At 43.8% G+C, this 24,382-nt stretch overlaps 1 protein-coding gene across 1 annotated transcript in view; it reads right to left on the bottom strand.

Moving 5' to 3' along the window:
• SH3RF3 (SH3 domain containing ring finger 3) overlaps positions 1-24,382 on the bottom strand; it is a 253,550-nt gene that overhangs the window by 88,105 nt on the left and 141,063 nt on the right. The window contains exon 2 of the mRNA XM_087759057.1: positions 5,463-5,738. Coding sequence (XP_087615183.1) covers positions 5,463-5,738 — 276 coding nt within the window. The remainder of the gene's footprint in view (positions 1-5,462; positions 5,739-24,382) is intronic.

Here is a 24,382-nt window from a genome sequence, read left to right as displayed (position 1 = left end):
AAAAGAATTTGTGCATTTAATTTCCTGAAGAAACAGATAGCATTCCCTTCCAAAGCCCTGTCTGCACAGACCATTTTTGATCTGTGTAAAGAGCTGACAGTAATACGTCTCTGCAAAGTTTCCACATGCTCTTACAAAAGACCGATTATCATAAATTTAGAACCTAGGTAAAGGGGGTAAATGAGGAAAATAAAAGACTGCATCACTTCAAGAACCTGCTATGAGTGTTCCCACTTTCTGTATTTGCTCAGCTATTTTCTTAAAAGACTTTTTAAAAACCCGAAGTGTGATGGGTCTACACTTTCACTACATGTTTATGTATACATATATAATCTCATGTGTGTATGTGCATACGTACGTGTATGCATGTGTAAGTGTATGTGTGTACATATATATTTGTATATATATACACACATAAGATAAGGAACTATGGAAAAACTTTTTAACTGTAAAACCCCAGAAGCACTCGACTAGATTTTGTTAGAGGCACCGTGCAATGTCCAACCCTGGAGCAGGCTGGACAGGCAGCTGGCAGAAAAGATTTATCCTGAGTTGATCCTGCTCAAGGATGGGGCAGGGAACAAGTGACCTTTGAAGATCCCTTCTAACTTTACTTTCTACAGACCTATGAAATCTGGAAGCATTTCCATATACCGATCTTAGTTTGGCTCTGCCAAGTCTGGCTGCTGAATGTGGTCATATATGAGAAAATCAGATAGCTGCACATCCCAAGATATGCTGGCATTCAAAATGTGTATCTTTGTGGGAGAGCGAAGTGCAAATCCTTGAGAATGCTTTCCATTACAGAATTCGTTTTCAGATGCGTGTTGAAAATCTCCAGGAATTACAGCAAATCCCAAAACATCTTTTGAAATTCTTTATTAATAGAAAGCTTCTTTGAATTTGCAGCCCACGACATCATTCTACACACTGGGCTGGTGAGAACTTCAACATGAACTATTTTAGTACCTTAAATTAGTTGGATAGCCATGCTACTTATAAATTCCTAGAAAGGTTCCCAAAAGGATCATGAATAGCAAAAAGCCACAGCTCTCTTGGCATACCACTTCAACTTTCTGAACTTCACTATGTCACACGTACTAAATTGATTTCCAGGCAGCATAAAGGAATCCAAGCCTCAGATCTCATTTCAAAAACCAATGGTTTCCACTGTAGTTTGACAAACATACCTCATGCTCTTTTTATGCCTTTTGCTAAAGTCTCTAATTATTTGCTCTCTCCTACTTGCTCAAGTCTCTCTCTATGCATCAGGGCTGGGCAGCCTTGCGACAGGCATGTGGGACCTGCAGTTCCAGTGTATAACCATTATCAGAAAAAAAGTCAAAGATAAATCACTTAAAAAGCAATCCGATTGACGGAGAAATGATCTCTTTTGCTGAGAAAACAGTACAAAATTGTGTCCAATAACAGTCATGATTCACAGCCTGATTTTTACTCTAGTCATTAACGGCCATTAACGAAGCAATACAAAGCAGATGCGCCTGCTATTCTGCAGAGATAACAACTCCATCTAGAGCACTGGGGAGATCTCAGCGATGGCAGGATGGTACCACGCAGTGCTTGGTGCGTCCGCTGACAACACTTGCCAGCTGGCACGAGAATCCCAATTGCCAGCTACCGCCGGGACGGTTTCTCTGTGCACAGTGAATGCTGCTGGAATCGAGTGCTAAGGGGCTGGGATGCCGCGCTGTAGCCAGGAACAAGCATTGGATGTGACGGCTCCAAGATTGGCACAACACTTGTTAAACACCGTTGTGGGATGGGAATGAAAGTGTTAGAAAATGAGGGAAATAGTTGATATTATTAAAAATGTGATGAGCAATAAAGCATGGGAAAGAGTTGATGCTACCTTGACAGGTTTGAGACTCATCTGCCACTGGGACTCAGCCTTCAAAGGGCCACGCGAACTCATGCATGCAAAGGATGGTCCAACACCAAAACAAAAACTGTGGGCTGAGTTTGGACTCAGTCTAAGGCTGGAGTAACTACACAAACAGACAATAATGCAATTACTCCAGATTTGCACTGCTATAGCTGAGAGCCGAGTCCTCTTGTGCATGGCTTGTACCAGAGAGCACATAGCCCAAGGGAGGATGGATTATTGTTTAAAACAGAGACAGCAGGAGCCCAGGCTCATACTGGGGTATCACATGAGGAGACATTAGACAGCTGAGTTAAATGAGTACATCCCAAGGGCATACAATGAGACTCTGCAAGCCACATGCTGATTGCAACCGCGCTAGCGAACATCGGCAGTAACGCTTCCAAAGCTGCTGGAGGTAAACTGGTGCAAAGCTGACACAAGGCTGGAACCCATCATTACAGAGAGCAAAACAACTGCTAACTGATTGATTTGGCTGATCACTGCCGAACATTAAGGAAAAATATGTTAAGTCACAGATCTGGGATGTTTCGTCTTCTTGTAGCCACTGCAGAGGAGGGAAGCGTGACGGGCCCCTACGCCTGTACATATGGCCACATTGGGAGGAGGGGTTGGGGGGAGCAGTCCACATGGTGTAAGAGAATGACAGGATGGAGCTTTGTTTGTTGCACTGGGTACTCAAGATAGAGGTTTCTCTGTCCCTTCCAGTTTTATACTTACACATACAAAATTATTATATTTGATTTATCTTTGGCCTTTTATCTGGGGAGTGTTGTGTCTACAAGGAGATGAAAATGGGTAAATGGCAGAAGCCCTCTGCAGCACTGCTCATGAAGCTCAGTGTAAAGCAGACTTAATTTCCTTGCAATCCACCTCTGGAACAACGGGACATTTTAATTTTGAAAAAAGCTAGTGAGAGGAAACCCCAATATCCTTCCTTTGTTTTCTTTTACTGCACTGACAGATAGTCTGACTGCATCGTAACAAAGGGGAGGGGAAAAAGCAAAGTCCAGCAAAAGAGCAACAAAACATAATGATCCAGAAGATCCCCATGTTTGAGTTCTCTTCTTGTAGTTTCTCTTCAGAGGAAAACTCTTCTTTACTATATGTTTATAAGTAAAATCCAATTACAAGCATCTGGTAGCATTAAATGAGTTGCGGGACACAAATAGGTTATACTTGTTTGTATAAACGGTATGCCAATGCAACTCCTCTACCTGAGGAAAGAACAAACAGCGTAAATGAAATTGAGATCAGGTCCAGCATCTTCAGATGCAAACTGAGACATTCAAATGATGAATATTGCTCCGAGTGACAAATCACATCTATAGCAACACAGTGCTCATGACTCTGCTGCATCAGCAGATGATCTAAAACCTGGGCTAAACAGGAACCTTCATCAGCACGGGTGACAGCTAGAATTAGCATTGAGAAAACTGATGAAAACATGACAGTAAAGTCCCAAGATGAAAAATAGATTATTCACTGTCAGGGTGAACAATAGGCAAGACATAAAAACAGTTACAAGGTGACAGTGCATGTAGTGGAAGGAGGTAAAGAAGAAAATAGCAGTAGAAGAGAAACTAAACCCCCTTGGGGAAAACACAGTCATCAGGGATAAAAGGATGCAGACAATAACACGAGGGGTGAAAAAAGGGAAAATTGAGGGATTGAGAGTAGAGCTATAGAGCAGAAAGAAATGCTCCATGTGAGAATGACATTGGACAGCCAGGAAAATGAGAACTATCAGTATACAAAGACAGTTATTGTAAGGGAGGTATACTAATATACGGCACCAAATATATCAAATGCAAAAGTGTCTAGGAAAGGACCTGCTCTGACAAAAAAGACCGCAACTGCCTGCCATACCTATTAAGTTTCTTAGATCGAGCAAGCAATGAATACCTTAAGCGGACAAGGAAGATGGCTTCTCAGAGAAGTCATCTTCGTACCTCTGGGCAAGCAGTGACGAAAACAATGTGCCAGCAAATATATATTTACTGATAGGATCTCAAAGGTAACTTCTGCCTAACTTTCTGTTAGTGCATAGCTGCTACTTCTCACTAAGCAGCCCACTTTCTCGCAGGATCCACAGCTCCAGGGAGGCTGGGTAGTCGCAGGGTTCGCAGTGTTTGCAAGCAAACACTTCCCTTGCTGTAGAGCAAAAGTGCTTACAAATCTTTTGTTAAATAAATATGAGAAAGCATACATTCTAGGAAATTGCGTTCTGCTGAGAAACGTTGCACAAGTGAAAAAGATGTTACATTCGGCGAGAAAATTATATGCTGCAAATATTTCATTCAGCTATAATAAGTAGCCTCAGAAGAGGAGGTCAGTAAAATCCTGGTGAAGGATATTTTTATCATCTATTTCATATTCAATTCCAGCATAACTGTTATTACTTTATGTGATACTATAACAACCACAGACAGCTGAAATAAAACAGCAAATGACAATGAACAGGTTCTCCATGGCATTCAGTGCCATAAATTAACATTAGGGGATATGCTTTATTTTACTGTGGGTTTCTTGATATCCTTGAAGCCCATCTAAGGTCAACACAAATTGCTAGGGAGGGGAAGGGGACACAGAAAGCAGGTGGGGAGGTGGGAGAGAAAGGGAAAACGTGACATTTTAAATCCAAAGGAAATTACAATATCTCAGTTTTCTCTCAATCCAAATGGAATTTATTAAACATTTTGGTTTTAAGAAAACAAAGACTTTTTTTTAAATGTCTGCTTTTTAATGTCTTTATGTTCTTAAAATAGGAAATACTGTGATATATGATGATAGCGTATTTCAACTGCTAATTGGTATATGGTATGATGCAATATACATTTTGAAGCTGAATGGCGTTTTAAAACACTGGAACATCTGATTCAATCAGGAACATTAAAAGACATATTTCCATTAGATTTTTTCTGAAATTGATTCGTTCTTCCAGAACATTTCAATGTGGATGAAATGTATTCTTTTCACACAGAAAAATGATCTCAGAAAGCGTCTAGCCTGTTCTACTTGTTGAGTTTCACTGGCTTTATACCAACCTTGCTGTTGATGGCACGAGCTATCTCACTGGCTTCTCCTTTAGACAAAACGGGAGCAATTTCCCAAAGACGCTAACATGGGGCTTGCTGCGAGGGGAAGCTTTACACCCACCCAGTCCTGCAACACAGCTGGCGTGTGGGACATTGCAGGGCCACCGAGCAGGCTCTGCCTCCTCAGGGAGGAGGATTTACAAGTTGGGAGAAGTCAATGTCCTTCAGCACCTTACACGAGGGGACACCTCGCTTAATCAAGGAAATTCAGCCCCGTCAGCCTGTCCCCACTAGGCTGCCTGAGCTGAAGGGCTTTAATTTTCTCATACAAGAAACCAGCTGAAAGAAACAGAGTGCAGGGGGTCCCTGGGCAGAGTTGCCCGAGGAGGCCAGGCAGATGCCCCACCAGTCCCAGCACCACCGTGCTGCATGCTTGGCTGCCAGCAACCCATGCGCCCCATCGGTCCCTGCAGAAGCAGCTTTCTAAACTTTTTTTCTTTTAAAAAAACCTATTCCCCTACCTTGGTGAAGGTCAGGCAATCTTTGTCTTGATCTTTATCCTTTATTTCAAAGTCGTAAAGTGCTTTGCCCTGAGGTGGAGCTTGCGGGAGGGGCTTGATACACTGGATGTAGCTGGCAGGGAAGAAGCCATGGTTCCCATTGAGCTCCCCGTGGTACCAGTTCTCGTCCACCTTCCGCCGCAGTATGATGATGTCCCCCTTGTTAAACTTGAGGTCGCCGGGCTCTTTTCCCTCGTACGTGTAGAGGGCTTTGCCATAGGGAAGCTGAGAAACACTCTGGGGAAAGAAAATATGCAACACCTTCAAGCAAACTTGAGCCAGAACCAATTTCCTTTTTAAAGTCACTCTCAGCTAGCAGCAAACTGACGATCCATGACAAAATTACCCCAATGACTGCAGGTGACTGCTGCATAACGCTATACCCTTGATCTTACAGGAAAACTAGGATGTGTGTGATGGTAAGCCTGAGAAGGTAAGTGTGTTACGTCAGAGGAGGCAGTGCAGTTCCTTTGAAGCTCAGCTGAAACCCGTGGTACCACTTACACCATCAAGAAGCATCTGTTAATTTGCAAAATATCCTACGTAAGCAGGACTATGTGTTTAAACAAGTAAAACTTGACATGTCTAAAGGTAAAATATTATACATTTTGACCTTCAGGGTTGCCTTGGTTTCTGAGGCTCAGAAGATAAACAAAACAAAACAAGCTTGAAAATTCACATGGTTCTAAAAGTTGGCAAGTTGAAAATTTTTCATTGTGTTTGTTTGAGCAACTCCAAACATTTTTGAGTTTGAAGCTTTTAGTTTAGCTTTTGATTCTGTAACCAAATACTCCTACTTCTTTCAAAATCCCCAAGCCTCACGCTGCTCACTGAGGGCTACTGTAAACAGTTATAATATTCTTTGTTGCTTATGAATTAATGTCCCTGCAGAAAAGCAGAATAGGCAGAATGCTTCAAATCTTTCTTTTAGAACTAAAAACAGCTCTGAGGCTTTCACTCTCATTAAAAGCAAGAAACAAACTTTAAAAAAATCGCAGCACAAGAGAAAAAAAGACTGAAAAGTGATTAGTTTGGTGTGATAGAAAAGAGAAACCTATTTGATGGGAACGACCTGATTGTGAAGAATTCTTCCCAGAGTTCACTTTGGCCCAGAGCAAGATAGTCTCACCCAGGCTGCGACCACACAGACAACTTTTTGGTGGAAGTATGGGTTTATGCAGCCTTTGCCCTTGCCCTCCCTGGATACTTGCTCCCCTCCTCGCTGAACCGCACAGAGCTGGGAGTGTGTTGGACACAGCTGCCTATAGGCTTTGGCCCTATAAGAGCTCTTTAACCCATACTGGGGGAGAAAAGGTGCATCCCTGTGTTGTCCTATGCCATTTTTTATTTCATTTAGCTTGAGCTAAGAGCCAGCTTGCAAGCTTCAGCACAAATACGTAGCAGCACATATTACAGGCGATGTTACAGGAGTCCTGTGAAATCAACCTTTCGTAAGAGTCTTTTTTTCAGAGATGTGTTTATAAAAATGACACGGTTTTCTGTTGCATATACATATGCCTACGAGTAGTTTGTTCCCTGCTCTGTACACTGGCTGTCAATGGGGTGTCCTATAGGGCCAATGAAAAAGTAAAGGTATGTTTAATAAAATACTCTGGTATTCCCTTGGGTGTTTCTTACGCCTGTACTTCTGGATGACATTCCTGTGCATAAGAACAGCACTCGGATGCTTTCCGCAGGGAGAAGGTGGAGTGGCCTGACAGAAACACTCCATTTCCCCACCCCAGCCAGAAAATGAGATGCTGGGATGACTTTTTATGGTATTTCTTAAAGCAACAAGCAGAGGCATTTTTCAATCCCAACGGGTGCGTTAAATGGACCTGCTCTGGTAGGGCAGGTTTTATGTTCTTACACCTGCATCTCTCGGCAGGAGGAGGAGAAGCACCAGCCCGCCGTCTGCGCTGCCTGCCAGCGCAGCCTCCTCCGGCTGCTTCTGGGCGCCAGATGGTCGCTGCAGCAGGCAGATACCACGCTGTTCAAAAAGTAAGTTTCTGAGTGCACCTTCACACACAGGCGTTAACTTACTCATTTTATTAGGAAGGGCGTTAGTAGCTGTGCAGGTCTTGGAAAGCATGTGCAACAGATCTTCTTGCCTACACCACACAGCGAAGGAGGCAATCAAACAAGCACAGCTCTACAGAGCACTATTCGTGTTGTCTGGACGGGGATTTAATTTCATTCAGATGTGTCCCCAGCTCTCGGTTTTCTCATTACCAATTTACAGTTCCTTTTTCTTTCTCTATTCTTTTGGATTTTGCTGTAGCTGAATGAAGGTATCCAGTTAAAGACCAGTATTTTGGAAGCACCTTCAAACAGAACAAAAAAAGCATAAAACCAGAAAAGATAATCGACAGCCAGCTAACAAAGCATGCATCAAACAGTCTCTGCCAAACCAGTGATGGCATCCTACTGATATTTTTCTCTCTGCCAGGATGGTTATTTCCCTTGACACCAAAGCTTTGCCCCTCTCCCCAGCATTTAAAAGATTAAGCCTACGATACCATCAGACTCCTTAGGTAAGGCATAGATTGCATTACCTATTTGAAACTAGAAAAAAAATATTAAGCTGAAAGACTACGGAGCCTTGTAGTAATTTAGAAACAAAAGATTCATTACTTTTAACTCATGCTGGGAGAGGACAATTTATCAAACACCGAGTAAGACTTCTGCCAGGTGCATACTGAACCACTGCTGATCCAGGCACACGCCTGGCAAGCACGCTCCGTATCGCTTACCCTAGAAGGGGCCTTCCTATTCCCAAGATCTTTGTAGCAATTCCAGGTCAGATCACTTTATTTTTTAACTCCTTTCTCTTCCCAAGACTCATTTTACTGTGTTAAAAGTGAACAGCCCCCAGAGCTACAGAAAAAGAAACTGGATTTTATTCAGTCTCACACATCGTCAATGAAATTCTTACAAAACACATGCTGGGCTTTTATTACTGATTAATTGAGCTGGCTAGAAGATGATTCAGGTGCCTGTTTATACCTTAACGTGATGAAAATGCAGACTTTAAAGCAAAACAAACAAACTGCAAGACAAAAATTTTCATTTGAAATCTGTCATCGTTTTATGTGGAGACCCTAATGTGGCACCCCAGGGAATTTGCAGTTTAGGTGCTTGTGTTCCTGTTCTCTTTCATGGGCTTAGTTATGGACCATGTCATCTGGGGACTGTCCTACACAGAGAAGATCTGTGCATAGGGTTCTTAAACTATAACTGCCAGTGGGAAGGGGCTTCCAAAATAAAATGTTTCAATTATCAGCGACAGCTTTTCTAATTCTGAGCCATAGCTTTTCAACTAAAAATCTGTAGAGGCATTTTTTAAAATGAACATGTTGTTTAGTGGAAAAGACACCCTTCTATTGAAAAATTGCTGCAATTGAGACGTTTCCCAGGCTTTTCATAAGGTCAGAAGTACCCATTTTGATTTAAGCATCCCAGGTAAAGCTTGCATTTACTGTGTCCCAGGCAGAGGTAAAGAAATAATGGAGTCCTCTAACCCTTTTCAAATAAAGCTGCTTTTCTCGTTCTAAAGCTCTAAGTGTCCGCTCCAATTGACCAAAGAGAGAAATTCAATATCACAATTACAAAAAAAACCTCCAGCATAAACTCTTGAAGCTTCCTTGCTGATATTTTCTGGCCAAAAGGTCCAGCTTTCAGTGGACTTTCAGCGGTCAGATTATATTAAGGAATCCTGGTCCCTAAGAAGCAGATTTTGGGAAGTTTCCTGTTCTTGTTCCTACTTTTGTTTAATCCATAAGTGAGAAGCAAATCAGATTCAGAAAGCTCTTCTTAACTACACCTGAAAGGAGGGAGCATTAAGCATATTTCAGAAAATTTTTTTGCTCGTTTGCTAGTTGTAATGTCACTCCCCATCAACAGTTAGGTGATTCTTAGAAAACTTCCTATGATCCAATGATTATTTCCCTCTTCGCCAAATCTTTGTGCAGTGCAATTCTGGCCTAATCACCCCCCTTTTCTTCACTTGACTCCCTCAATACAAAGGGAAAGGTATCAGCCAGGACTGACCTCCAACTCATGGGCAAGCCCCCCAAAGCCCTGCTGGGGAGCATGCCCTTCCCACTTTCTGTTCGAAATCTCTGCCCCATGTCCTGTCCTAATTCCCCTCAGCTCTTTCTTCCACACAACAGCATTTCAGTCAGACATCATCATCTTCAGCACGCCCAGGTGGTTCTTCTTACAAAATCTTCTAATCTAAAACAGGCTGCAAAGTGTCATCCAAGGGACCAGACTAAAGCAGAGGCAGGCAATGGTTTTGGTGGAGGGCAGTGACAAACACAGTGATGTTCCTCGAGCAACGACAGGAGTGCTTACGCCTTCCTCTTGCTCCTTGCTTCATCAGAGCTAACACCCCTCCTCTGCTGCTCCTGTGCCTGGGCAACACTGCTGCAAAAGCTGGTGGACACCACGGAGCCACCACGCTCCCCTCTCACCAACCTTTTCTTCCCCTGCGCCTTAGCCGAAGACCCTTCTCAGCCGCGCTCCCATCTTGGGGTTTCCTGCAACTCTGTGTCCCAGGAGGGAAACTCCCTTTCCCAGACTGGCCCCAGGAACATCGTGCTGCTCCTCTCCCCACAGTGCCTGGCTCCGCTGTGGCCTCCCTGGCATCGGGGACCGACATGGGAGCAGCCTGGCTGCCCCATGAGGAGCACAGTGGAGACCACCACCCCGTGATCTCCCTCCAAGTCAGCTCTTGACCTGCGGTCCTGCTCTGAGGGGTGCCTGCCATCAGCCCCCTCCCCAGCTGCCATGAAATCTGGTCGGGCATAACGCAGGCGGCCACAAAATTAAACAGCCTCCGCATCTGACTGTATCAAGAAATCGATTTGCCCTGTGGATTTATTGTTAGGTTAACTGGAATTCGGCTATGATGTGTATTAAATTTCAAAAATCTGTGTGGGTGTGTATAGAAATAAAGAATGTAAGAAAGAAAGGAAGGAAGGAAGGAAGGGATGAAGTCACAGTCAATGGCAACGGCCAGCTTCTTTTTCCTGCCAGTAAATGTGCGTTGGCACGATGCTGAATACTGCCAAAGGTTTCTTTTCTTTTTCAGCAATCAATACTGACGTAAAAGCCTGAAGCGTTAATATGCTGAAAACTCCCCTTGCAGAAGACTTAATGATATGTTGGCAACTCAATCATTCTGCATTTGTGTTTCAGCAATGTCAAATGGCAGCAGTTAAGCAGAAACCTGCTGGCAAATTGACAAACAACAGCCATGAAGCAATTAAGTGGCAACGCTGGAGAATTTTTCATTACGTATCCTGAAGAACAAAAGGAGGGGAAAAAAACCCAAACATGCTTGTTTCCAATAAGTTGTCCCAGTAGAAAGCTTGGTAGAGTATGAGCTGCACAGGTAGAGTAGGTCTTAAGTTTTCAAAAGTTACGGAGAAGAGACATTTTCCCAATATGCTCGAAAGCAATGCAAGCTCCAACATGGGCCAAAGCCTGCCAGCTTCTGCATGTGATACTTGATGAAGGAGGTCACTACTTAGAAAAAGGTCTGATGCTTGCCCGAAGTACAGTGCAGGTGCCTACAAAACATGCTTTTCCTGCTTCACACTATTTGGGAAACGAAAATAAAAGCTTCCCCGTACAACCAATTTTTCTTGAGAGAGCAAACAGAGCCTGGATGTCTAAGGTGAGTGTGCCTTCAGTTTCTCTGTCTGTGCACAACTAGGGAGGGTGTACACCGAAGACAGCATCAAAGCCCCACGTGCAAAATTATCAGAGAGGCTGGCCAGATTTGCTGGCTCAGAAACACACCGGAGGCAAGTCCAAGGCCATTCCTTGACATCAGTACATTGCATTATGTAATACTCAAAAATAAAATACACAGGGGCAAGGCCTCCAGCTACTAAACCCAGACAGAAATGCTATGACCCAGTCCTTCACTCAAACCAAGTTTGTGTTCAGATTCCTGAAACCCAAGAAACCTCTTGAGGCTCCAGCTACAACTCCTCCCTGCAACAGCAGAGCAGAAGAAAGGAAATTGTTTTTCTGCCATGTGAAAGCCACATTAATGCTGAAGGGTAACTTCCCTTGCCCACTCTTGCCTTGTGTGGCTCAAGCCATGCAAAGAAGGGAAGCCTCAGCCTCTTTGCTGCAAGGGCTTCCCCCGCACGCAGGAATCCCCTGCGAGAGGCAGGTGTGATGCTGCCCACCCCGTTGGGCAACACCCTCACCTGACCCCTGTTTCACGGGGATGAAGGGATGAAAAAATTGGCAAAATGCAAAAGGTTTCTGAACAGTGTCTAACTCCTCCTTCCCTCCACCTCATAGGTCTTGTTCATAGTCAGAGCTAGAGGTGAAGCAGGAATGGATGAAGCCAAACAGCCTCAGAACACGCTGCTGGAATAGCCTGATAAGAGCACTGCTAGGGACAGTAATTTATTTTTTTAGACTTTTACTTAAGTCATTTTAGCAAAACACATTGGCATGTTGCTTGTTGCAGTTCTTCAGATTTCTCCAACATCTCCACATGCCCCACCCTCCCAATATATATCTGAAGAGTCTGTTCTTCTGAATGAATGAACACACATTTATCTCCTTCATGAAATACCACCCAGTGTAAACATCCAAAGCAAATCAAAAGTCAATAAAGAAAAGACACAGAAAGGAAAAAGTAACAAAAAGGATGCACATCTCAGTGGTAAACTATAATTAAACATAAACCATTACTATAGAGCATAAATAATAATTAAAACACATATTGTTAATTTTTTGCCTCATTACTCTGAAGCATCACACAAATCTCCCAGTCTACGCAAGCAAAGATTCAGTGGCGACGCATGGGACGGCATTTACGCCTTCCAACTAGTAGGAAGCTCCCCACGAGCAGGCTGGGCGGCACTTCAGCATATGTTTTCTTCCATCTGTAAGAGCTTTGCAGAAATCGCAGCAGCTGTGCTGGAGAGGACAGAGGTTGTGTGGCAGAGCACCCATCAGCAGGACTGCTGAGGAGGAGACAGGGTGCTCCCCATTACTAGCACCCGGATCTTGGCATCGAAAGCACCCAAATCAGCTGAGAGCAACTTAAATCATGAGCGTGAAACGCCTGCTCAGATCCCTTTGGGATGGAAAAGTGGAAGGCAGTCTGGCATTTAGGATAGCCAGTCGTAAGCCCAGCGAGCAACTCAGTCACAGTGGCCAGGCTTGGTAAGGGCCACGGCCTGAAGGGCAGCAGGGGCTGTGCACTGCTCCCTTGCTCCTCACCATCCAACCCACTACAGTCACTCTCTGTTTAACATCTTTCAAGAGCAACACATTTCACTTAAATCAATAGCGGTGCTTAAAACACATCTCTTCTTAGTCAGCCCTAGGAAGCGAGAGAGAGCACTTGTACATTCAGCTCATACTTCAGTTCATTGCAAATGAGCTGCAGAAACAAGGGGCTGGGGCAGACTTTAGCCAGTGCAGGTATAACAAATGTATATAACATCATAAGATCTGTGACCGGCAGAGTTTTTAGCACCTTCTGTCCTCAAGAGGAACTTTCAGGATGACAGATCGTAAATCATCATTATATCTCACAGCAAAAACTCTTAAAAAGTGGTTTGTCTACCACGTGAGATGGTTTGTCTTATGTGCAGCCATTCAGAAGAACTATCGCCCCCAGGTCACCTGGCCTGACAGATCGCAACAGTGATACTGCAGCATTTGCCTTCACAGAAAGCTAATAATAGGAAAATTAATCAGAGAATCTAATTTTGCACAAAGTAGTAAAGACAAAAACCAGCAACGTGCTATTAGTCAGCTCTGTGTGAACCATCAGTAAGAGCCTGAAAAATCACAGTTTGCAGGTACAACCTCTTTAAAATCAACTTTGAGAACAAAAGTAGTTAAGCCAACACTAGAAATGGCACCGTGAAGCATGAAAACTGAATGTAATCTTTGATATACTCTGGAAAGTGTCATGCTTATTTATAGTGCCATATAAGTAGTAATTAATCATAATAAAAATAAGACTTCATAACTAAACTCTACTGTTTTATTTAACTAAAGACTTGGACGTAATGGTTAGGCCCTGATCCTGGTTGATGGTGCTGCGGAGGGCTGCAGTCCTTGTGACACCTGAGGACCGGTGCAGGCAATACACACTTGAGCTATGCACAACTCCTACCTGGAGTAGGAGGTGAAATGCTTCTCTGGAACTGTTTTGAGATCCTAGGAGGTCTTGGGAACACTACAGGCGTTCCCAAGAGGTGGTAGGAGCCTATCTGACACTTCCAGAAGTGACTTTTGCAGTTAGCATGAAGATACCATGGGAAATGCTCAGCAGAAGGAGACAAAAGGAGCACAAGCAGGTATAGCATCATTCTAGGATGTCGGCATTACTCCCCAAAGAACCGGGAACAACAATGTTTATCATCCCAGAAGAGCAAAAGATGTTTTTAATCTTCTTCAGCAATGGGCGAATGGAATACAAACTGCTCTTTCTACAGAGAACAGCACCTCCCAAGGTTATTTTGTGGTTTATATGGCAACCAGGCCCAACTTGCATTTCATGTTATAAGGTCCATCTTTATACACACCAAGATTAAAAAATGTTTCAAACTTTCCCTGGGCAAATGCAGTCAATCCCTGCAGCACAACTGAGAAAGAAAGAGCAGGCTTTCCGCGGCACAGCTTGTCACATAGGTATGTTTGGGATCCTCTGCTTTACCAGAATAAGAACTCAGTTTTACAGGGCAACACTGTTTCTCTTAGGAAGTTTAAAAACTTGAATGCAAGAACATCCCATGCTGAGCTCACCCAATTTTGTAATCACAGCTAAAATAGCTTCCCACCTTCTGCACATCTCATGCTGCTTCAGCCTGTCACTCAGCATCCATCAATACTTAGACATTCAAAGACCTCTTTTTCCTAGTAACACATTGTTTAAAGCAAAGCATTCTCAAACTACATGCCCTTCCATTAAACAACACATGATTTTCAGAGTAAGGTTGGATTTCTAGCAGTGAATTCGCAGCTATCGCTGCCCAGAGAATCGGTGGGTAACACCAGCCAGCTGTTTAACCGTGTCAGCACAAAGTCCCTCATGTTCTGCAAAACCTGAAACCTTCCAGACTCTGTGCTCTTTAATAAGTGGTACTGTCAACACACTGCTGGCATTGTAGGTCAAATTCTGGTTTCAGTTAAACCGCTTTAATCCAGTTAATCTTGATGAAGCGGCGCGGATGTATAGAAAATTCCTACACAATATAGAGTTTTATCTTACAAGTAATCTCCTCTGAAACAAAGCTGAATGGCTGGCAGCCTCTACCAAGGAAAATATTTAGTGATCTCTCATGTGCTGGCCATAGCCTTTACAAAGCCTAGGTATGCTCTGAGAGTCTGTCATTTCAGGCAGAAAACAGTCACTGGATCCTAAGAGGTAAATTTTACCCTTATGATCCTGTGCAGAGGTCCCAGTGAAAGGGCCAACTGCTGCAGACAGACATTTCAGAGCAGAAGCTGATTGAAATGTCCCAACCAATAACTGAGAGGACTTAGAATCACAGAATGGTTTGGGTTGGAAGGGACCTTTAAAGGCCATCTAGTCCAACCCCCCTGCAATGGGCAGGGACATCTTCAACTACATCAGGTTGCTCAGAGCCCCGTCCAACCTGACCTTGAATGTTTCCAGGGATGGGGCATCTACCACCTCTCTGGGCAACCCATTCCAGTGTTTCACCACCCTCATTGTAAAAAATTTCTTCCTTGTATCTAGTCTGAATCTACCCTCTTTCAGTTTAAAACCATTATCCCTTGTCCTATTACTACAGGCCCTGCTAAAAAGTTTGTCCTCGTCTTTCTTATAGGCCCCCTTTAAGTATTGAAAAGCTGCAATAAGGTCTCCCCAGAGCCTTCTGTTCTCCAGGCGGAACAACCAAAACTCTCTCAGTCTTTCCTCATAGCAGAGGTGCTCCATCCCTCTGATCATATTTGTGGCTCTCGTCTGGACCCACTCCAACAGGTCCGTGTCTTTCCTGTGCTGAGGACCCCAGGGCTGGACGCAGCACTCCAGGTGGGGTCTCACCAGAGCAGAGTAGAGGGGCAGAATCACCTCCCTCGACCTGCTGGCCACGCTGCTTTTGATGCAGCCCAGGGTACAGTTGGCTTCTAACCCAAGTATGCAGTGTGGCTTCATGAGAAACCACCAGACTAAATATGCCTCGACTGACTGCCTTGTGTCCTGAGTGAGGGCTTCAGGAGCTGGCAGTGGATTAACACAGAAGAAAACAAATAATAGAAAAAAACATCTGCTGTTGCAACTTAAACAGGCAATCTCACTGCAATGTGCTACTTGAGCAGTTCAAGGAGAAAAGACGGCGAAGTCTGCTACATTTAGCCTGCCAGAGCCATGAATAGAGAGACACGCTATAAAACAAATAGGAGCTCCCTCGAGGCTATGGAAAACACAAAACAAAACCTTATATTCAAGGCACTATAGCAGTTATATATTTAAGGTTGCCTTATGTTCTCCATTCAAAGTTTGTTTTAAATCCTTTAAATAAACATGAAATCTCTCACTGATTACCCCCCAAACGACACCACTTCGGTCAGGACCACGACCTGGTTTTCCCAGCCGCCTGCCAGAACCCAACCCTCGCTCATTTTTTGGTAAAAGAAATGAGTTAAAAGTCAGCCCACTGTGCAATTTTGAGTGTATTATGTTTTTTCAGGCTCCTTCACCTCCACAACGGCAGCATTTACAGCCCTGGAATTTTACACAATTCTTTATGCTGTAGGTCACAGCAAGAAAAAAGAACATTTTGGGGAAAATACTAAAAAGTATTGCATAAAAGCCCGTAGTGTGAATCTCTGCTGTAACTGCTTCGTTTGATCTTTCCTGGTGGAAGCTGACAAAGCACGGGACAGCTTACATTTTCCAGTGGTGCCTGTGTAACTCTGCCACCCAGCCCGATACCTTTGGTTTGCTTTCCAGCCTTTCCACATCTTTCTTCTTGGCTCTTTGCCTTGTGACTCAAGCGTTTCCTTAGCAGAAACCCTCTCCCACCTCCGCCCCAGAAAAGTACTTTATGGTCCAGTTCTGCTACCACTCATCAGAGCTGGGTTTCCTCCTGGCAGACACCAGGCGGGTCACAGCTCAGAGGTCCCATTCCCAGACCCTGCTTTTCCAGGACTTTTCCATTGCAATTTTTTCTCTGTCAGGTGGATCACAGGGAGGGGAGAGGGGTAAGGAAGGGCCTGGAGCTGAAGCTGCCCCAAAAATGGAGCGGGCAGCTGTATTTACCATCTGGCGGAGCTCCCAGAGCTCAACAGAGGGAGCCCCACTCCGGCGAATCTTGCTGGGATTGCTACGGGTGGAGAAGAGACTTGTTTGTTTTTTTTTTTTAATAAATAAATGTGCACCAGGAGAATCTTTCTCCTCTCTTCCTCTCTCCTTTCATGCAAACATTAACTTAAAGGTTGTGCAAAAGCTTCTCCCGTCATTTCAATCACTGAGAATCAAGAAAATCAGTAGCTGCAACACCACAAGCCACTTTGGCAGCGTCAGCACACAGGCTTCAGCACTCAAAAAAAAACAAACCAGAAAAATCTAAAAATGAAGGAATTTTTAAATTTATTTTTCAACCTAGGGTTGTTCAAGGACCACGCTGGGATCATTCCACATTGGGAGTCTCTGAGGGTGTCAGAGTATCGCAAGGTTTGAAAGGTGAAACACGGATGGTTTTACAGGGCCACTTCCAGGGTTTCCAGGGAGTATGGGAGAGGCAGTAGAAGACAAATGACCATGAAGACCATCTGATATGGGAAGGGGATGAAAAAGTGGCCACACTAAGAGCCTTCCTGCCTAACAGTGATGGTGGCAGGGAGGCTTGTAAACTGAGATGGGTGAATGATGAGAAGGCAGCCTTAATTCTTATTTCTGATGAAGGCAAGGATCCAAAATTCCTATTTAAACCTTAACGCTTCTGCAAAAGGCAGCGTTTGATTTGCTTACACTGCTTTTGCTGTATGCTTTATGATAAATAAGTGTGGTGCCTAGGAAGCACCTCCTTCTGTTGTGTCTTCCTCACTGCACATGACCACAGAGCAGAGCCCTGCACTATAAAACTGAAAATATATCCTCTGCTTTCCCCTTGTCCAAAGTTTTCATAGGCAGCTTTAAAAAACATACTCGTGAGAACTTTCTGAGGTGGTATTAACAGTTTCATAAATACTATATTACCTGAACTGTGCCTTCCCTGAACTGACAGGGCGTTTGATAAATGCACCGTGGGCTGCATACACAGTGGAGCTAAAGAACATGTTTCCTCGGTAGCTCAATTGTAAACTTCAATAGGTGGATAAATTCCCATGTCACTAGAGAATATTTACAACTGAACCTTATTTATCAGCAGCGTGCCCTTACCAGCACAAATGCTATTACACAAAAACGGCTATGTCTCTTTTCTCATAGTTACATGAAAATCGCAGAGGTTTCTTTTGCATCGGGACAGGCTTTATAGCCAGTGAGATGAAACTGCATTAGGAGATGCTAATGTTGAAATATTCTTGGCTCAAAATGTCAGTGTGAGAGGAGTTAGCTCATCCACATCTGTGCCGTGTGAGCAGCTTCCTCGCCCCTTCGCTGTCGGGGACCTTCTCAAGTGAGAGCACATTGGGGCTCTCCACGCTCATGGTGTCGGAAGAAATGAATGCGCCAACCCACTTGCCAGGAATTTAGAGAGATTACTTCCCCCCCGTTTGCTGCGATTAGTAATATTAAAATATCTGGTATCCATTAAAAATGAAAAATCCGTGTTTTTAAATCACAGAGTTTCAGCTCTCTTTATAAAAAATGCCGCTGTGGGTGTTATTTTCCCCAAAGGAGCACCCTTTTTTTTGGGATGCCTGCCCTCTCCCTGGCAGGACTACAGCGTCCCAGCCTCCCTGTACCCTGCCTCCGCTTTGCCCTCCCATCCAGGTCCCTCGCCCCAAAATGACTCACTAGCTACAATTTACCGACACACACTCTCTTCACAAAGATGATTAGGAATCACTGTCAAGCCTTAGTCCCACTGACAGTACGGACTGGCACCTTCCCGCATGTTAGCCAGCTGACTGCCAGAAGGGCTTTAATCAGCTCAGGCTTTGAGGAGTGCCGGGCGCTCAGAGGAGAGGGCTGCCCTGTGCCTCCTGTGGCCTCACCGTACTGAGGAGGTCAAAGAGCATCTCGCACTCCGAGGCTGTGAGTCCTCGTCTCCTCCGCGGTGGGAAAGGTCCCCCCCCGCCACCGCGCCAGGCTCCCATTAGGAGCAGTTCAGCTTCTCCCCCAGCTGGAGCAAACCTCCGCATGTTTTGATGTTAGGAAGCAACGGCAGTTGGAGCAGACAAGGAAAACATCAAGGAAGATACAAGGCTTCATAATGCAAATCACGCTTTTATGTCATTCTCCCGAATCCCCTTTGGGGAGAGGAAAGTTGATTATCTACAGAATATGGGTCAAAGTTATGCCTTAAGGATCTTTTGGCGCTTTGGCTGCTTGCTGACATAATATGGGGCTCCTTGGTGCCTTTTCAGGTTAATGCTTTCAAAGTACTGTCCCTGTGCATCATCATCATCATCATCATAACACTACTAAAAAAATTCATTTCCTGCACCCACTCCCAGGAGTTTCTCTCATGCTGCATTTAATTGATGCTTCCTCCTGCACTCTGAGGAATGATTAAAATGAATACTACACATGTTTGGAAGCACCTTGGATTTCGAACTCTGCGTGGTTTCTAATTAAAGGGACACACACAGGATGCTCGTGCTACATTTCACTCCTCTCCATGGCTATTATTATTACATACATTTCAGCAGTAGTCAAAAGAATGTCCTCTGCCTCACATAATAGGATCCTGATTTAGACTGGATAATCACCGGTCTTTGATCTGGGTGAAAGATGTCTTTAGGAAAGGAAAAAAAAAAAGGCTTGAGATGTAACTAGCCTTCTGACATAGACACTGATAAGTGTTTGAATTTCTGGCTAACCTGGAGTATGTAGTACCCAATGTTAAGCACTGGTGCTAACAAAATACAAGAAAAAAACCCAAGCAGCTAGGAAAAAACCAGCATAATCTGCAAGGATGTATGTGAGTGATGAAGCAGCAGCCCTGCTGTCTGGGTGTCAAGGTCTCTGCCGCTACAGCCAGCTGCTCACTTGTTTTGAGGATTGTTTTGAGGATTGTTTTGAGGATTGACTCTTCTCCAAGGTGAAGAGAATCTGACATCAACAAAGCTGCACAACAAAGCTAATACTCCTGTTTTTCTGTAAGAAAATATGGGACTGTAAACCTCAAAGGGGAAAATATTTCACATATATTTGCTACTAATATAAAGCTAGCTCATAAACCTCATCTTGCAAAGCTGTACAGTAATTTTCAAAACCGCAGCTACACCTCGCTAGATGCAATGACCTCAACGTTTTCCAAGGCCTGCTTCTGACTTTGCTTACATGAATGTAAATAAATCAAGAGCTCCCCCACTGACCATAATGACAGTATTCCTGATTGTCACTGTTGTGGCAGCACAGTCAAGTTCTGTGGCAAGTGACACCAGGGGAAATGCTATGACAGCAATCCTATACTGCATTGCGTGCATCTTTTACCACCTAGTAATATTTAAAATATGGGATGCATTTGCTTTTCGAATGTCTTGTAAAATGCTACATGCTATAAATAATTCAAACCAATAATAAGGGGATGCTTGGGCATTTCTTTTTCAGGTTTGAGAAGGCAACTGTCTAACTTGGTGGAATAAACTGTTTTTACTGAAATAGTTTTCACTGCTGATAAAGAAAGAAGTGGCTTACAATTAGATACACTGCATATTAGCAACAGAAAAAGACTTAACAACAAAGCAAAATAGTGCTGGTGTATACATTTTTATTACTTATTCATCTTCTGTATGGTTTTGAATCCCTTCAAAATAGAATTGAAGTCCTGTGCCTCTACCCTGGGCTAAAGCTATAATCACTGGGATATTGTATAAAATAGGAGCACTGGCTTCTCCTCTGGCCACGTTATAAAACTGAAGAGCATTTTGCTTTTCAAAGACAGATTTTAGACACAACTTCAGGAAAGGATTAGTGCATATCTCTCAAAAGGAAGAAGAGACTTTGGCCCCTGAGAGGGGCAGAAGTGAGACATACTCCCATCCTCAACACTTCCTTAGCAGCTAAGTCAGCGCACTGGCTTCCCCTCTCCCCTCCTTCAGCAGGCTAACACTTCGGGATCCCAGCCTGCCCTAACTCTTTTTGCTGTGTCATAAGCCTAGGTGACCATTTCAGGACAGTGGATTCTGGCATGGGAGCGAGATACTTGCAAAACAGGCATAACAACGTTGAGCTTCTGGGGTGAAGTATGGAGTTAAGTATTGCTCGGAAAAAAGAGAAATGTACCCTGAAAAAGACTACATCCTGTATTTCCCTGACATCAAAACCAATTAAGCTTTGTTTCCCTGCTCGTTATGCTTAATTATTCCATCATACCACCTCCAAAAAGCTATTCATAGCTACATGTGTCATGTGATCTCAGCATATCTCTGAAAACGAAAGGTTTGCAAGTACATTTTGTGAAAAAGCAGCAAGCAATTGGGGCAATGTGGTCAACTGGGCTCTCTCCGAGACATCTCCCCTTTGTGGAGCTGTGGGAGAAAGCTGCAACCCCCTTGACTCTCTCAGCAATGGGACCTAAAGAAAAGAGCTTGAGAAAGAACTGGCCAAGGGTGTGGTTTTATGATACAGGTGAGCCCATCTTCAGACAGTCTCTGCTGGTTAATGTGTCTGTGGGTTTAGCTCCCCAAGCTGACTCCTCAGACTGTGAGATGAGCACAATGTGCTGCATAAGGAAGGCAGCGGGACTGCACACCCGATGGGAGGGCTCAGATGGGAACCAGAACCTTTTTCAGCAGCAGCCCCCAGAGGGGCTCTATAGGCTCAGCCCAACCCTCAAACCACAGCTTCAGTATGACGGTAAGTGATAGCTCCAAGTCTGAGAATGAGCTCTGGATCCCTCACTTGAGCAGATGGGAATTACTGTGCTGAATTTCAAAGGAAGGGAATTTAATTTCCATATGATGCCAGTGCTTTCTTTTCACCACCTCATCCCCCCTGCCTGCCAGAACCTCGGCTAAGGAATTGTCCACATCCTGGTTTGAATGTTTCTATGGAGTCAGAACTTGAAAGAATATGTCTGTGCTCAGAAATTATGCATAAGTCCATTACAGCAGAACAATAACTCAACTGTAATTGCCTAGCAGTACAGGCTGGAACAAAGCAAGTATGAGCAAATCCAGAATCTGGGTAAGCATGAGAAAAGTCAAGAAATGATGGACAGAGACCCTTTTAAGACCACTGGACTCTCACATGACTGCTGAATCTAGTCATCTGCAATCAACAAGAAACATTTTCCTCAGGTTCTCAGACAATTTTTCTACATGCTCCAGTTCACTACGGGCAACAAAGCATCTCCCAAAGCTCTCTCATGAACTTAACACCAAGTAGCAATGACCAGAAGTTGTAACTCTTAAGCGGTAAATGAAGAGAGCAGGAGAGAGTAGAAACATTGGCAGTGTCCTGCTACTGATGAAGGAAAGGAGTTCAGCAAAGCTTGGTAAGAGGGCTTGCACACCACATGAGATGATAGATACCAAGACAGATTGAAAAACACATCACCAAAGTACTCTGCAACCTGAGCGGAGGAGAACGCTTCTTTCTGACCACAGATCTAAAGCCTGATGCAAGCTGGAGCACATGGCAGGGACATAGCAAGCAGATACTTAGTACGACTCTGAGCCCCAGAGCACCCTGATCTGCGTCCTGGCGCTGGATGTGGCCAATGCCTGATCCTTGCAAGAATGTCAACCCCCCATAGAAGCTTTTTCACGCAGCTTGCAAAAGTCCTGCAGCATGAGTTGAAGGCAATGTTAACATGATGCAGTGTGACAGTAGCTTTAAAATCCCTTTGGGCATACCAGTGTAGCAAATACCTAATGATTCATACTTCTAGAGCACTAAACATGCCGTTACCCCTGCAAGAACCTGATAACTGCAAAAATCCCCAGATAGACAGGAGGACTTCTCAGCTAGTGAGATCCTGTAGCTACTAGATCAATGTCTTCTCACACAGGTAGGAAATAAGAAATTATGTCTTCAATAGTTGAAAAATACAAATTTCTCAATAGAAAAAAGGGGGGGAAAATTAAACCCAGTTCGAAAACATTGCACCGAGAAGATGTCATCCCCTCAATTTGAGAAGATGTCATCCCCTCAATTTGGTCTCCACTATAACAGCTGTTGACTATTTTAACAGGAAAAGTGCAAGAAAATTTGCAAACTTGCTTTCAGACAAGGTAATTTCAGTAGAAGTTGAAAAGTGCTTATGACAGTGGAAAGATCCTGTAGATTGAACTCTAGAAAACAATTAATCTGTGTTAATGATGTCCAGAGGAAGTGACAGGAAATGCTGCTTAAGGAAGATCAAGCCCATTTTACCCTTGAGCAGATATTACATGACAGGGCAAGAGCAGCTTAAGATATTCCCTTCCATGTTTGCCAGTATTGACCTTGTTCAGGCAAATTATCAATCTTGGCATCTCCTCTGAACTCCCGTCATTATGAGTGCACACACACCCTCAGTGTCTCATATGCATACATTATCTACATGAATTAAGCCAACTTGCATTTGTACGCTGAGCAGCTGGTCTGAAATTTACTCCAGAATAAAAAAAAAAAAAAAAAAAGTCCCCAAACCATACATGCAGCTGGGATTGCTTATGAGTGAAAAATGTGGTATCTTTATAGCCAACAGCATATGTATTCAGTACGCAGATCTACAAATATTGGATTCACTGCCAAAATCATTGTTAAGCAAACTGGCTGACTCTCTGCACTTTCCTAAGGAACCAGAAGGAACCTGCTGATGAGCAGGAGACAAAGTAGAGTACTTTGCAAAAATTTCAGATCATGGATTTATGGTGTGCACAGTGCAGTGCCATCTATCTAGTCCCAGAGGAGCTGGTATGTCCCTGCAGTGTGGCATTGTTTCTGACTGGGATATGAGCTCGGATCCTGGGGAGGTGTCAGCACTGTTGTGATGAGCTCCGCTGGTGTGGCTATATTGCAGCAAACTAGCCTGTCTGGAGCAAGGACAGGTACCTCTGCACACAGCTGTGGTGAGTGCTGTAGACCCACCTAACAGCATCCACAAGTGACACTGGAACGAGATCCTGTTTTCAAAGAGATTTAGTGGCCTCCTGAAGTGCAGAAGATGACACGCGCAACAGCGTCTTCCTCTGCAACACTTAACCAGAACAGCTATATTGCTTAGTTTGCAAGATCAAAAATATATAACTAAAAAAAAAATCAGTCTTCATTTATGTCTTTCTTCGAAACATTAACAAATGTGAAATTCCTCCCTTCTTAGTTCAGATAATGCAATCTTTGTAATGAGAATCATTTTTAATAGACCTTCTCTGTGTTTTTACTGAGGACATATTTTTACCCACTGCATGGAGCTGACTTTGCACATATTCATTCTGCTATTTTAGCAGTGGGAGACTAGGTTAACACACCAGTCATTCACTCCTGGAGATCTGGATTCAGTTCCTGGTCTACATGACAGGTGATAATGAGTTTGGTTATTGAATCTCCAGGGGATATTTGTTCACATTACTAAGCAACCGCATAATTTGGCAAGATGTGTTAAGTATGTGCTAAGGATAAGACCAGGGGCCAATTGCTCAAATGACTGACACCATGCAGCCTCCCTCACATCACTACACCAAAGTCCTCCTTTGTGCAGTTCTGCTGGAGATTAGGAGAAATGTGCATGTTTTTCAGCATGCCTGCGTTAGTGTCTGTA

Source organism: Nipponia nippon, unplaced genomic scaffold (genome assembly GCF_047370975.1).
Source record: "Nipponia nippon isolate SJK-2023a ecotype South Korea unplaced genomic scaffold, ASM4737097v1 scaffold_2, whole genome shotgun sequence".
Lineage (NCBI taxonomy): Eukaryota > Metazoa > Chordata > Aves > Pelecaniformes > Threskiornithidae > Nipponia > Nipponia nippon.
This window is presented reverse-complemented; position numbering and strand designations above follow the sequence as displayed.